The 14,427-nt window shown below is 41.2% G+C and overlaps 1 protein-coding gene across 4 annotated transcripts in view; it reads left to right on the top strand.

Annotated features, from left to right (window-relative positions):
- TPR (translocated promoter region, nuclear basket protein) overlaps positions 1–14,427 on the top strand; it is a 52,660-nt gene that overhangs the window by 3,193 nt on the left and 35,040 nt on the right. For all 4 annotated transcript variants that reach the window (XR_015950946.1, XR_015950945.1, XM_035121592.3 and 1 more), the window contains exons 3-17: positions 127–200; positions 446–542; positions 916–1,019; positions 1,640–1,897; positions 2,367–2,447; positions 3,538–3,625; positions 5,317–5,457; positions 5,905–5,996; positions 8,488–8,685; positions 10,397–10,504; positions 10,930–11,156; positions 11,576–11,739; positions 12,955–13,097; positions 13,199–13,347; positions 13,971–14,133. Coding sequence is in view for 2 of the 4 variants with exons in the window: in XM_035121592.3 (XP_034977483.1) it covers positions 127–200; positions 446–542; positions 916–1,019; positions 1,640–1,897; positions 2,367–2,447; positions 3,538–3,625; positions 5,317–5,457; positions 5,905–5,996; positions 8,488–8,685; positions 10,397–10,504; positions 10,930–11,156; positions 11,576–11,739; positions 12,955–13,097; positions 13,199–13,347; positions 13,971–14,133 (2,087 nt within the window). In the remaining 2 variants the exon portion in view is untranslated. The remainder of the gene's footprint in view (positions 1–126; positions 201–445; positions 543–915; positions 1,020–1,639; positions 1,898–2,366; positions 2,448–3,537; positions 3,626–5,316; positions 5,458–5,904; positions 5,997–8,487; positions 8,686–10,396; positions 10,505–10,929; positions 11,157–11,575; positions 11,740–12,954; positions 13,098–13,198; positions 13,348–13,970; positions 14,134–14,427) is intronic.

Raw genomic sequence — 14,427 nt, 5'->3', positions numbered from 1 at the left:
TACTCAGGGTTAAGCTCCTCAGGCCCAAAGCCGTTACTCTTTTATTGGAGAAAGAAGATATTTATCCATTTCTGACAGATGAATTCATATAAATATAAAATGTCCTTCCTTTTGTCTCCCATGCAGATGAGCAGTTGAAATTGTTAAATGAGAGAAACAAAGAACTGGAAACTGCCCAGGATCGCAATGCAGCCGTACAGGTACAGGAACTGTCTATAATGCCAGTGAATGGAAGCTTTCAGAATTCATTGTCAACGTTACATTGAAAGAAGTAGACTCTCGTTGTGAAAGTAGCATTTTTGGTGAAAATAGGGTTTTCTTAGTTGCCAAGTCTCGATGTGAATCCTGAGAGTGTGATGATAATCTTGCGCTAGGTAATGTTTCTTAACACCACATTTTTATTGTACTATAGTCATTTTTAAAGTCACTTTTCCTTTGTTTTAAGAATCAGCTCACTAGAGCGAAAGAAGAGCTGGAAGCAGAGAAGAGAGATTTGGTTCGAACAAGTGACAGAAGAGCTCAAGAGCAGGAACACCTAAATGGTGAGCATCATGTGATATGGTCAAAAAGGTTTTGGTGATAGGTTGTCTCAGTCCTTCAGTTAAGAGTATCATTGCACCAAGGCGAAACTACCAGTGGGAATCCTTAATGAAACTAAGCAACAGTGAACAGTTTGTAAATTTGTTCTCATACTGTGTGAGGAGCATATTGGGTAATGATTAGAATTTCTACTTTTAAGTAGTGGTTTTAGGGGAGTTTCCTGCTATGGTTTTAGATAGCCTTCTAAGCCTTGCCATCAAAGAAGTCAAAGGTAGCCCACACACCTTGGGCACTTCTACATGAGCTTGACAGTACAGAAGGGTCATCTACAGATGCTCTTTATAATATCTCTTCATTTTGTATGTCCTTTCCTAGAGGATGTTAAACGACTGAATGAGAAACTAACTGCAGCGAATACTGCAAAAATAGAGCTACAGTTACAGCTGGATGAGCTTCAGACATCAGCCTTTTCTGTAAAGGTGAGTACTGGAAAACTTATGCATGCCCGTATCTTTTGTACAATTGTAGAAATAAGATAATGGCACCCTTCCTATGTCACTAATTTTAACAAATAATTTTTCAGTGGCCATTTTTTATCTGTCTCAATAAAATCCTACCAGCTATCTATTGGAATACCAGTAGTTACTCAGCTATTTTTGTATAGGTAGGGGGTGTGGCCATATTTATAAGGTTTCAAGCAATCTGGGACATTTCACAGCATACATGTAGTTAGTTGACAGATAATTAACAAGTTCGGGATTAGTATTGAAATTGTGATGAACCATGACTAGATTTGGTTGTGGGGTTTATTTGATTGAAGGCTGCAAACCTATAAACACTTGAGTAGAAGTATCGCTGAATGCAGTGGGACTTACTTTTGAGTAAGTGTGCAAAAGAGTGAAGCTGGCATTAAGCCTCTGTCCCATTGCTAATAATTTGGCAGGAATTCCTCCACTTGCATGATGGGTATGAATTGCCCAAGAACTTGTCTTAACAGAACTTGTTTCAAAATGTAGTAGTGTATGTGCCCCAAGGGCACTTTTTCCCTTTAACTGCTGCTTGAATGGAATGCTATATCATATTTAACTTGATTTCATAGTATCGTGAGCAAAGGTGGGAGCAGGAAAAGGAACTGCTACAGAATCAGAACACTTGGCTGAATACAGAATTGAAGGCGAAAACAGATGAACTCCTGCTAATCACTCGGGAAAAAGGAAGTGAAATCTTAGAGCTGAAGTGTAACTTGGAGAACAAGAAAGAGGAGGTTTCCAGACTGGAAGAGCAAGTCAGTGGACTAAAACAATCTAACGGAAATCTACAGAAACATGTGGAAGATCTTCTGCTGAAACTGAAGGAGGTAAAGATAAATTCCTTTGTTTTAGTTTCCGATGTGGACAACAGTGATGCCAGTATTTGAGGTAGCTCTTCTCTCATTCTTGCTTGTATCGGGTAAAAGTGAAGTAATTCTCATAGGGCTGCAAACTTCATTTGGACTTAGGTCTGGAAAAGCATATATGCTCATTCAGGTGAGAATTCCTTATAATAACTGACTGTGATATATATGGAGTGAATCTGGCAAAAATATGAATTGCAGAGTTTCAGTCCAAATACATTTGAGAAGCACACAGTAGCCTAATGTATTCTTATACAAATTCAGTTTTGAAAACAAACTAAAAAGGTAGGAATTTTGCCCTTACATACATTTTAAATGTAATTATTTTTTCATTATAATTTTTCGGTACCAAATTGCTGTTTGACTGTGAAGAGCCTTTGGGTTCTTAAAACTTTAATTGTGTGTTAACTGCACAAATGTCTTTATTCACCAGGCAAAAGAACAGCAAGCTAGCATGGAAGAAAGATTCCACAATGAACTAAACGCCCATATCAAGTTATCTAATTTATACAAGGTATGAATTTTAATAATGGTTTTGAAATTTTAGTTTTAGGGCTTATTATAAACATACACTGACAAACGTTGATGCTCTTCATACTTGCCACTAAATGCTAACTAGGACATGTGAAGGCTGAAGTCACAAATGTGCTGGTGAATATGAATTTCTAGAGCAGGGGTCAGCAAACTTTTTCAGCAGGGGGCTGGTCCACTGTCCCTCAGACCTTGTGAGGGGCCAGACTATATTTTGAAGGGGGTGTGTGTGAACAAATTCCTATGCCCCACAAATAATCGACTATAATGTAACTTAAATAGAAAACTACCTTTAGAAAGATTTTTCCTCCAAAAGCACTTTATTTAAAACATCCATTTTAAATCAAAAACATCTCACTTAAAATTTAAAAAATCCATCTTAACTAAGATCAAAAGATTGGAAAGTGTTGGCATAGCCACTAGTCTGATCTCATTTTGATGTTGAATTTGTTGAGATAACCCAGCTACCTGCAGGTACGGCTATATAGACTTAATCATATCTTCCAACCTGTTAGAACGTGTTCTTATATGAAATGCAACACGCAGCACGGAATGAAAGGTCATGGGAAGTTTGAGGGAAAGAGTTTTACCAGTTTAGTGGCTTTATTAATTGATGTTTGATTTTCCTGAAACATTCCATTTTTTATTTTATTTTTTAAGATGATTCTTAGTCTCAGACATCACATGAACAATCATAGAAGTATTTTTCTTCAATTCTTTCATTAGATCTCTCTGGTACGCGCTCAGCTACCAGTGTCCAGCTTGTGATAAATCTGTCTGGCCATATCCCAAGCTACCTAGTTAGTCTGGTTTCAAGCACAGTCTAAGCAATTCCAAAGAATCTATGCTTTTAGGAATATAATAGCCTGCTCTTTTTCAGTGTATTCAGTAAATGAGTCTAGGTTGGGGTTCAGCTAGCTAGAAGTATGATTTTGCACTATAAACTGTCCCTCCCAATTCCCTGCTATAATAGTCTATGGCACCCAACTCGCCCTCTCTCCACTTCCTGAGGCTTTAATATTTTTGCTGCTATATTGAATTGCTGCGCTTCAATTAAAATATGTTGCATTTAGAGTGCTGCTGACGACTTGGAAGCAAAAAGCAATGAGTTGACCCAAGCTGTAGAGGAGCTCCACAAACTTCTGAAGGAGGCAGGTGAAGGTAAGGAACAAATGATCTTGTAGCTTTTGTTGGTTTTTAGCAGCTCATTTGAACCCCTCATTGTCTATAGTTAAAGCAATTGAAATCTGAGAAAAATTAAGGCTAGGACTGAGATCCAAATATCTCCTTGAGTGTTGTAACTGCTTTTAAGGCTTCTATCCCACCAAAACACAGCTCCGTAGAGTCTTCTGCTGGGCTGACAACATAATGCACAATAGCAATGAAACATATATATTTTTAACTTAATAAAACAGAGCAGCAGGAAATAACATAAAAATGTGCCTGGCGCATCCAAAACACTGGTCACTTACTTCATCAGCTAACCTCCAATCTGTGTGCTGCTTCAGATACTTTTCCTCAGCTCCATAAGAACATAGGAATGAACCTCCTGGATCAGGCCAGTGGTCATTAGTCCAGCATCCTGTTCACACAGTGACTACCAGATGCTTATGGGAAGACTGCAAGCAGGACCTGAACACAAGGGCACTCTCCCCTGCTGCAGTTTCTAGCAACTGGTGTTGAGAAACATTACTGCCTCTGGCCAGAGAGGCAGAGCGTAGCCATCATGGCTAGTATCTTTTGATAATATTACCTTGCATGAATGTATCTTAATCCTCTTCTTTGAAGGCCATCCAGATCGATGGCTGTCACTGCCTCTTGTGGAAGCAAATTCCACCGTTTAATTTTGCTGCGCATAAAGAAGTACCTGCATTTTGCCTGTCCTGAATCTTCCAATATTTAGCTCCGTTGGGACTTCCATTTTGGGGCTAGTAACATTCTTGCTGCTGTAGTAGCGTACCTGAATAAAGTTCTAGCAAAGGCAGTCCCAGGAAAGGAAGAATGGGTACAAAAACCTATAGGATATGCAGAAATGGCGAAACTTGCCGAAAGAATAAGAAATCAAGACAACAAACTTTTTATAAAAGAATGGAAATGGTTTATTGAATAGTTACAGATAAATTGTAAACAAATAAAAACATTGGCAATGTTATTGTAATAACCTGCAGTTTGATAAGAGTATATATTTAAAGTAGATGAATAAATTAGCTAATTAACTTGGATATGCAGAAGATACTATAAATTAATTTAAGGAACCATAGAAAGAGGGGGAAGAAAGTCAAGTGTTTAAATGTTAAAATGACTGTAAAATTAGTGAAATATATGTATATTTAGCTCCGCTGGATGTCCACAAGTTCTAGGGCTGTGAGAGAGGAAAAAACCTCGTGTGTCCACTTCTTCCATGCCACGCATAGTTTTTATGCACTTCTATCTTTGTGTCTCCTACTTTATCATTTCTCTAAACAAAAAGTTCCTCATAGGGGACTTTCCCCACCCCCTTGATCATTTTGGCTGCCCTTGTCTAAACTGTTTCCAATGCTATACTGTCCTTTTTGAGGTGAGGCTTCAGAAGGGGTTTGTTGTGTGGCATTGTGTGGTGCACTGGGGTAGTGGTGAAAGCTGCTATTTGAGAAGTGCCAAGTCCAGTCCATGTAGTTATTTAGATCCAGGCCTAGATCTTCTAAGTCTTTCCTAGCTCACTGATGATGCAAACCATGTTGCCAAAGAAGGCACTTAAACCATTCTCTAAATGTATCTGAAATATTTGCATATTGCCCTGCCGTACAATTTGTTTAGTAATCCTTGGAAGCTTAAAAGGTTCAGTCATCTCTTTTTTCTGCTATTCTTCTCAGCTAACAAAGAAACACGGGATCGTTTGGCTGAGATGGAACAATCAAAGGCTGCAGTGGAAAAAGAACTGAAGGAAAGGATTGGCAAGCTGGAGAAAGAGTTGGACAATGCAAACGATTTGGTTTCAGCCACCAAGCGCAAAGGTCTGGTAACACGTAGGGAATAGACCTTGTAAAAAGGGGGCATTTAGCAATACCTCCACAGCTGTTTGTACAGTTCTAGTACTTGAAAAGCCATATGCAAACATTTTAAAAACAGTTATCTGGGGGTTCTCTTGAGCATATGAAACATATAGAATAGTAAAAAAAATTACCCCCTCAGGTATCATTTGCAGGATATTTCTATGGTTTTTCTGAACCAATCTGTTTGATTCTTTATTTTTGTTTGTTTAGTTTGCAGTTTCCCTGAAGGCTTATAACCAGGCTAGTTTCCCTGAAGGCTTAGAACCAGGCTAGTTTCCCTGAAGGCTTAGAACCAGGCTAGTCCAAAACTCTGGAGCCTGTCAGAAATCTGAAGTACCAATATGCATGTAGTTTAGATTTGATTTGTACATTAAAAAACCCATGCCCTTTGCCATTTCTCTCTTCTAGGAGCCATTCTTTCAGAGGAGGACCTGGCAGCTATGTCTCCGACGGCTGCTGCAGTAGCAAAGGTGGTGAAGCCTGGCATGAAATTAACCGAGGTAGGAAGTAATTTGTGTTTTTGTATGCAGCCAAATTTACTGGGACATTTTTTTTTAAAAAACTGAATGATTAATGTGCTGCACATACCGGTAGTGCACCCATTTGGGTTTTTAACTAAGCTTAACATTTGATTTCAGTAGCATTTTCTCATGTGTTCTATCTGGCTAGTGTTCCTGTTGACAAAGATTGATGTTTTATGTCATTGTAAGTTAATGGCATGGACCCCTCATGAAAATTTCCCTTTTGTCTCAGAGGTATATTTTAGTAGTGTGCACTGACAGTTTGGACCATGATTTGGCTCTTGGTCTCAAGTGCTTTTGGAGGTTTCCTTTATCGGCTCCGGGTCAAAGTCAAAATTCTCCTTGGAGAACACGAAGCTTTGTTCTCTCTCTCTCTCTCTCTCTCTCTCTCTCTCTCTCTCTCTCTCTCTCTCTCTCACACACACACACACACACACACACACACACACACACTACCCCCTTGTCAGTTTGCATTTCTTAATGCAGAAAGTATTGATCTTATGTGTAGAGATCTTTCCTATTCTAATTAATTCAAAAGGGTTCTGGAAGCTTCTCTGTGTGAAAGAAACAATCTAGACAGTTCATGATGTTTGGGTTATTCCTTCAGAGAAGCTGAGTACAGCTGGATTTTAAACTGGTTCTCTTATCTCTTTTTGTCAAGGTCATGCTGACTAAAAGCAAAGCCAGAAGGAGCCTGTTTTTCACTTTCTCTCTCTCTTTTCCTTCTGGTGTGGTGTTCTGTACATAGTATGCTTAGTGTTAAGCTTTAAGCTTATTATAAATTATTGTAAGTTTAAGTTAAGTGTGCTGCAACTGGATTTCTTGGGGACATGGCCAATCCTGGATGCATTGGATTTGTGACCATTGTGCTCATTTGCCTTCAGTAGCAGTAAAGCTCTGCTGGATGGAATATAATTACCTCTGGTCTATTTTTGGGGAATCCTGCAACCTGTTTAAGCTTTTACTCTGCTAACTATACATTGGAATGTACTCTGGATCAATATTGAGTAGAATTCCACGACACCCCTTGTGTTCACTATTGAGAATTCTGATATCAGCTATAATGTTTCATCCAGCTCTATCAAAAGGGAAGGAAAATGCTAACATAAGAACTCTTCTATAGTGAATAAGGCCTGCCAAAGTGCTGGCCAGCAGGTCCAGGGTTTGGGGACTAAACAGGATGGTGGGGTGGGGATTTTTGGCACAAGTAGACATGGTACCGGTAGTCTCTTCTGAGAGGATGAATCCTGCCCAATTTCAGAATGATACGACTTGCAGTGGTTTTCCTGCAAGGGGAAGTATTAAAAGTTTCAGGAATTAGTTTATTTCTCCTAGTATTTTGTGGGCAATTGGTCTTAAAATAACAAACACGAGAGTGGTGCTGCATGTCAAAAACCTGCCAGACTGCAGACTTAACAGAACACCACCGCGAAAGCTCTGTGGAGCATCTAAGTTACTAAGTTATTAATTATCCTCTGTCTGATTATTCGCAGCAGGCATGTTGTGCCAGCTCCAGACTGGTGCCGTGATCGGGCTTACATTGGGCCTTACACTGGTGAGCGCCGTCTATGAGAGCGGTTCAGGAACCAGTGTATGCCAGTCTAGCTCAACACCATCCTCTGAATGCCCTGTTTTGGGTGTTTCCACTGGAGGGAGTACTGGCAGCATGCTTTCTGCTTGGCCATTTGGAAGGTGGAAGCGAGGAGGGCACCTTGTACAGGTCCTGCTTCACCTCAGACAAGCCAAGGAGGCTCCGGAAGCATCCTGCTTTGCTACAGTGTGGTGTAGTGGTTAAGAGAGGTGGACTCGTAATCTGGTGAACCGGGTTCGATTACCTGCTCCTCCACATGCAGCTGCTGGGTGACCTTGGGCTAGTCACACTTCTCTGAAGTCTCTCAGCCTCACTCACCTCACAGAGTGTTTGTTGTGGGGGAGGAAGGGAAAGGAGATTGCTAGCCGCTTTGAGACTCCTTAGGGTAGTGATAAAGTGGGATATCAAATCCAAACTACTCCTCCTCCTCTTCTTTTTCTTCTTCTTCTGAATTCATTCAAATGATCTGCACACTCCCTTTTGCTGTTGCTAGATAATTAATTCACTGATACTTTGGGGGGGTGTTTCTTATTTTTATTAGTTTTTCTGAAGCCTTTGTTCCCCTCTGCTCTGTTTCTGTCCTATTGCAAGCCAAATCTCGTGCTTCTGTTTATATCTCCTCTATGAAGTACTCCTGGGCAATAGTGGGGAGCTATATGTAAATTACATAAACACATTGTTGGGTTTATCATAGATCTTTTCCAGGACAAACCCCTCAGATGTCATGGTGAGGAGGAAATTACATATATCCTGGGAACAGGATATGTGTAATGGTTGCGAGTCTAGAAAATGTCTGCTGGTTGATAAATGGCTGCCTGTCTTCTTTAGGTAAGATGTTCTATAGGTTTACTGGTTGTGTGTTTTCATCTTTCAACACAGCTTTACAATGCATACGTAGAAGCACAGGATCAGCTGCTGTTAGAAAAAATGGAGAATAAGAGGATTAATAAGTACTTGGATGAAATAGTGCAGGAAGTAGAAGCCAAAGCACCTATTTTGAAGCGTCAACGTGAAGAATATGAACGCTCGCAGAAAGCTGTAGCAAGTCTGTCTGCTAAACTTGAGCAAGCAATGAAGGTTGGTATAAAATGGAACTGAGATTGAGTCAAAATGTACTTGCCTTTATCAGCACATACAACTACAGTCATATCTTGACATTCGAACGCTTTGACTTCCAAAGGTTTTGACTTCCAAAGTCAACAACCCCGGAAGTCTTTTCGCCGCGCGCGCCTGGCACCTGCATAGAGCGGCACGCGCAGTCGGCACATGCGCACAAGCGCAAAATCGTGCTTCGAAATCCAAAAACCTCGACTTACGAAGATGGCCGCGGAACGGATCGTGTTCGTAAGTCGAGGTACCACTGTACATTACCTTGTTTTTTAACAAGAGATTTCTTTCACACCCAGCTGCCCTCTGGGAAAAGGGGATAGAATTTTCTGTTCGCTACTGATTCAAGACCTAGATTTAGTGTGCAGTTTAGAGCCACCTAGTTAAACTGCTGTTTCTCACCATCCCCACAACGTAGAGTAAAACTGTAGCAGTGAATGGCGGTTGTGTAGGCTAGAGTTGAGCTTCAAGGTTAACAGCATTTTGTGGTGCATATTTTCTTACTGTAAGTGCGGATTACATATCTAAATACTCCCCACCCCAGAAAGTGTATATTTCTAAACTTCACACACATTGAAAGTTAACATGCCAAGATTCCAGCCTGCCATTCTCCTTGATGCTGAGCTGTATCCAGTGTTGCAGCTCCGCAAGTGACCTCCATGCCTGTATTAGAATTTACTCCCTGGACCCACCAAAGCAGGGTGACTGTTTTTATTGGGCAGCAGGAGAGGAAACAGGAGTCCCATTGGGTCAGTGGAATCCCCCTCTGGCACAGCATTAGAGTATTCTATATTGCAGGGGTCTTTTTTACCAGCCAATGAGTTTTATATGAAGGATCAAGCAGGGAACCTGCAGTCTATCAAGAGCTTCACTGCATGATTTACTTGACGTCGTGGGCCAGCTCCTAGGCTTCTTGGTTTGGATATGGACCCCTCAAGTCAGCTGAGGAGGTTCTTCATGTTCCCAATTGCTTGTAAGTGAGATTGTCCTCCGCAGCGTGTTGACTGTTGCCCAGGAAATATGGAATCCCTCCGTGGGCTGCGTCAGGTTTCTTTCCTTACGGCATTCCCCAGTGAGGCTGGTGTGCTTCTTTTCAACATGCTTTTGGTGGCTGCTCCTTTTGTCAAGTCAGCTGCTTTGTTGACGCTGCGTCATGGTTTTAATCTGATTTTGTTTTGTGTGACCATTTTGAAGCTACTTTGTGAAAAGTGGTTTACAAATGGTAAATAAAAACAATCACCAACTTCTCTGAATCATATAATAGAGAAGGCATATCTTGTTCTCTTGGCGCAACTATTTTTGACACATTGGTTGAATGTGTCTATCAATTAGATTCGTAGGCGGTCTTCTTTATGCAGCCAGTCATACAAATTATTTCGGCCTGCGTGTCCCACAGTTAAAATTCTATAGGCCCTTTTGGGCCTCAACTATGTGACATGCTTTGCTTAAGTCAACACTGGGTAACAATAAGACTATTGTGTTATAGTATAGTGCCTGGCGTGCTATGGTCCATGGGGTCATGATGAGTTGGATACGACTAAACGACTAAACAACAAGTTCTAGTGTAAGTTTTGGGGAAGTTAGCTGTTTAATATGCTTGCGGTTCTGTTCTTATTTTGACCTTTTATTATTCCTGCAAAATAAATGCATTACTTTTTAAGTATGTGGATTTGGTTTACAGGAAATTCAACGTTTGCAAGATGATGCTGATAAAGCAAACAAGCAAGCTTCTTTGCTTGAAAGAGAGAACCAGAGGCTTGAAATCCAAGTCAAGGATCTTTCACAACAGGTTAGTTTTTTAAAAGTGGTTCACTCTTGTAATCCTATATACCTTGATGAACTTTTTCGCCTAAAAGTTAAAGTCAAAGTAGACAGTTTGTGAAAGTATTGGGATTCTGAACCTCTGCTTACTCCAGAGTAAGCCTTAATGATTTCACTTGGAATTAATTCTAAGCATGCGCTTTTAAGATTGCAGCCTTAAAATAATGTCTGCTCAGTGCAGCCCTGTACTTTTTATTTCATAAATTCATAACCTGTTGTATCCCACATTGATGGTAGTAAGTAATCCAAAAAAATGATACAATTATGCACTTAAAATTAGATTGTATTGAAAAGCAGAATGACCGTTTTAACATCTTGCTTTAGAATTCTTGCAGCACAGCTCCAGAAGAGCTATTGTTCTGCTGTATGAATCATCTGCTTTCCTTTTTAAAGATAAGAGTGCTTTTGATGGAACTCGAAGAAGCCCGAGGCAACCATGTTATCCGCGAAGAAGAAGTGAGCTCGGCTGACATCAGCAGCTCTTCTGAAGTCATAAGCCAGCGTCTGGTCTCCTTCAGAAACATTGAGGAACTTCAGCAGCAAAACCAGCGCCTCTTAGTGGCTCTCAGAGAGCTGGGTGAAGAGAAAGAGAACGAGGAGCAAAAAACCACTTCATCTAAGTATGCTCCCCTTTAGCAGCATGTTCCAACACCCAGAAATCTGATCTTAATCACATATTTGTTCTGTTTAGAAAGCAGTAATGTAAGAAATATTTGTCCAAATCAGGAGGGGGCAGCAAATGTTTTCAGCAGGGGGCTGTTCCACTGTCCCTCAGACCTTGGGGGGGGGACTATTTTTGGGGGGGGGGAAATGAATGAATTCCTATGCCCCACAAATAACCCAGGGATGCATTTTAAATAAAAGCACACATTCTACTCATGTAAAAACACTGACTGCCAGGCCGTCCACGGGCCGGATTTAGAAGGCAATTGGGCCAGATCCAGTCCCTGGGCCTTAGTTTGCCTGCCCATGCTCTAGATACCTGATGTTGATTTTTTTTAAAAAAAGATTTAGTAGAATTGTTTTCTCTCCATGACAGGATTTCTGAGCTGCAGAGTCAACTTGGTGAAGCTATCACTGAGCTAGAAAAGTTGCGTGAGTCACGGCACCACCAGATGCAGCTTGTAGACTCCATAGTTCGCCAGCGTGACATGTATCGCATCTTGCTGGCACAGACGTCTGGCGTTTCCATTCCATTGCAAGGTATGGTGCCTTCAATAATGCCAATGTACTTCTTTGCACCGCGAGGAAAGCAGGGTTTAGGCTTTGGTGTTCTCATTGCGTGCAGTGAGAATTGGAGAGGGTAGAATGGCAAGCGTGTCCCAAAAGTTTGCCTGACCATTTTTCGGGTTGTGATATTGTGATTGGAACAAATTGCTCAAACTTTGTGAAGGAACAGTGTAGCTGCAATCTTACATTCTGTGTGGCTTGATGTTCCAAACGCACACCACAATTGCTCTTTTTGGCTACAGCCTAAACGTATCCCTCGGTGGAAACAATTTAATTTTGATTCATGCTTTCAGCTGCGTATTGACCCCCTTTAAAAAGCAACAACACTGCAGAGCTTTAGCTGAGAATTTTGTGAGGCTACGGGAATTTTGTGAGACTTCACAGCTGAAAGCAGGAGCAGAAGGCAGGAAGGTGGAGAAGATTGTGTGAGCACCTCAAGCATGCCACCTTCAAGGACCTCGGCTGTGGCAGGAGGCACTTGTGTTCTTCCTCAGCTGTGCCAGATTTTAGGGGCAGAATCTGGAGAACATAAGCTTTCTCCTTGGGGGCAGGGGGAGCAGGAGAAGATGACAGTCCCTTTCGCCAAAAGAATTGAAACTCCCCAAAGCAAGTTGGACAGCTGTGCAGAAATGAACACAGCTTGCATGTTTATGAGGCTTTGCATAATTTGCTCCAGTTGTTGAAAGTGCCCTAGTAATGCAGAAGTGAGAGGGGAAGACCTTCTGGCCTTTCCCATTAGCTGGAGGAATGGGCTTCTAGGTTCCTAGTTATATGGTTGTAATATATTGTAAGCTGTCTAGAAGATCGTTTGATCCAGATGGGAGGCATGAATGTAAATAAAAGCGTGAACATCGATAGAATTTGAGGTCTGGAATGCAGAATTCCACAGCCCACGAAAATGCCAGCCCATTAGTGTGAATGAGAACCAGCACTGTGTACTGGGTTGAGGGTCAGACTACTGTCAAGGACACATGGATCTAAACCCCCATCCACCCATGAAGCTCTCTGGGTGACCTTCAGCTGGTGACACACTCACAGCCTGGCTTCCTTTGCAGGGTTGTGAGCATAAAATGGGGAGTAGGGGGACTGTTCTGAGCTCTCTAGGGAAAGGGTGGTTCAGAAAGGTAAGAAATAAAGAATATTTCCATTTTCTCTGATCTGATAATGTTGCTTCTCTCACTTTTGTAGCTTCAAGCATCTTGCCAGAAGAAATGTCTCTGGCGGTGACCCCTAAGCGTCTGCCAGGGGCACCTCAGGCCATGTCAACTCCTGCTGCTGTGCCAGTGACAGAATCAACTGAAGCAGTGGAGGCTAAGGCTGCCCTTAAACAGGTACCAGCCAGTCTTCCTCCAAACGCCTTTTCCTCAAAAGGAGGACAGTTTTTTTGCTTGGCCTTGTATTTATCTTTGAACACCTTTGACTTGCTCTACAGCTGCAGGAGTTCTTTGAGAGCTACAAGAAAGAAAAGGCAGAGAATGACAAACTTCTGAATGAGCAAAATGAGAAGCTTCAAGAGCAGGTTACAGACTTGAGGTCACAGAATACGAAGATTTCCACCCAACTTGAATTTGCTTCCAAGCGGTAAGACAGTATTAACGAATGCTGACGAAAGGCTTCTGTACCATTAATGCAATGGGAGGGTTGCAATTTGTGCCCTGAAACCTGGAGTTTTGTGCTAGTAATCTTGTGCAGTAAATAGGACAAATTACTTCAAGGAACATGGTAGACTCTAAGACTGCCTGATCAAACTAAGGCTAGGAGATAGGAGTACTATGCAGCATCATAACCTCCCCCACTTTTAGGTAACCATGGTCGGCATTACATCTGCACCATGGTTTTCATTAACCATGGTTAGTTTCAAACCATTGTTTACGATCCTGGGCTGAGAATAAATGACAGAATAAATGTTTTAAATAATGAAAATAAACTCAAAGAGGTATGAACTGAATAAAAATACTCAGTAACTTGCATCCTCTTTCTTAAACATGCTTATTTGGGGGGGGGGGGGGACACGACCGAAAACCATGCTTTGAACTGTCTGTACTCAGTAAGATTACCAGTTACTTTAGCACTGGAAAACTTGCACACAAAAAGAGTTGTTTGTTTCCAGTTGATTTTAGTGGAATCAAAATTGTAAGAATTCTCATTTGAGTTTGTAATACCAATTTGGTTGAAATATGATCTTACCTATGTTCCTTGTGAAGTTACGAGATGCTGCAGGATAATGTGGAGGGATATCGGCGAGAGATAACATCATTGCATGAAAGAATCCAGAAGCTTTCAGCAACCACTCAAAAACAAGAACAGATTATCAACACTATGACTCAAGAGCTGAGAGGAGCTAATGAAAAACTAGCCGTGGCAGAGGTAAGTAGTACGGCATATTATGCATAACTGAAATGTTCCAGGGGAAGGGAGAAGGAAAAATAATGCTGTGCGAGTGGACTTCATTCAGCACACAAATATCCCACTTAATACTTCTTCTTGTTACTAATTGAATTGATTATTTATTGTTTATTTATATACTGTCCTTCATCTGAAGATCATAGGGTAGAAAGATAATTATAGCTTGAGAAGCTTTGGGGATTATCACATCATAAGCTTATTGTCCTTCATTGAGGTGGTTGACAGCAACATATTTCCGTTTCTGGGGACGACATG

Source organism: Zootoca vivipara, chromosome 7 (genome assembly GCF_965207765.1).
Source record: "Zootoca vivipara chromosome 7, rZooViv2.hap1.1, whole genome shotgun sequence".
NCBI lineage: Eukaryota > Metazoa > Chordata > Lepidosauria > Squamata > Lacertidae > Zootoca > Zootoca vivipara.
This window is presented reverse-complemented; position numbering and strand designations above follow the sequence as displayed.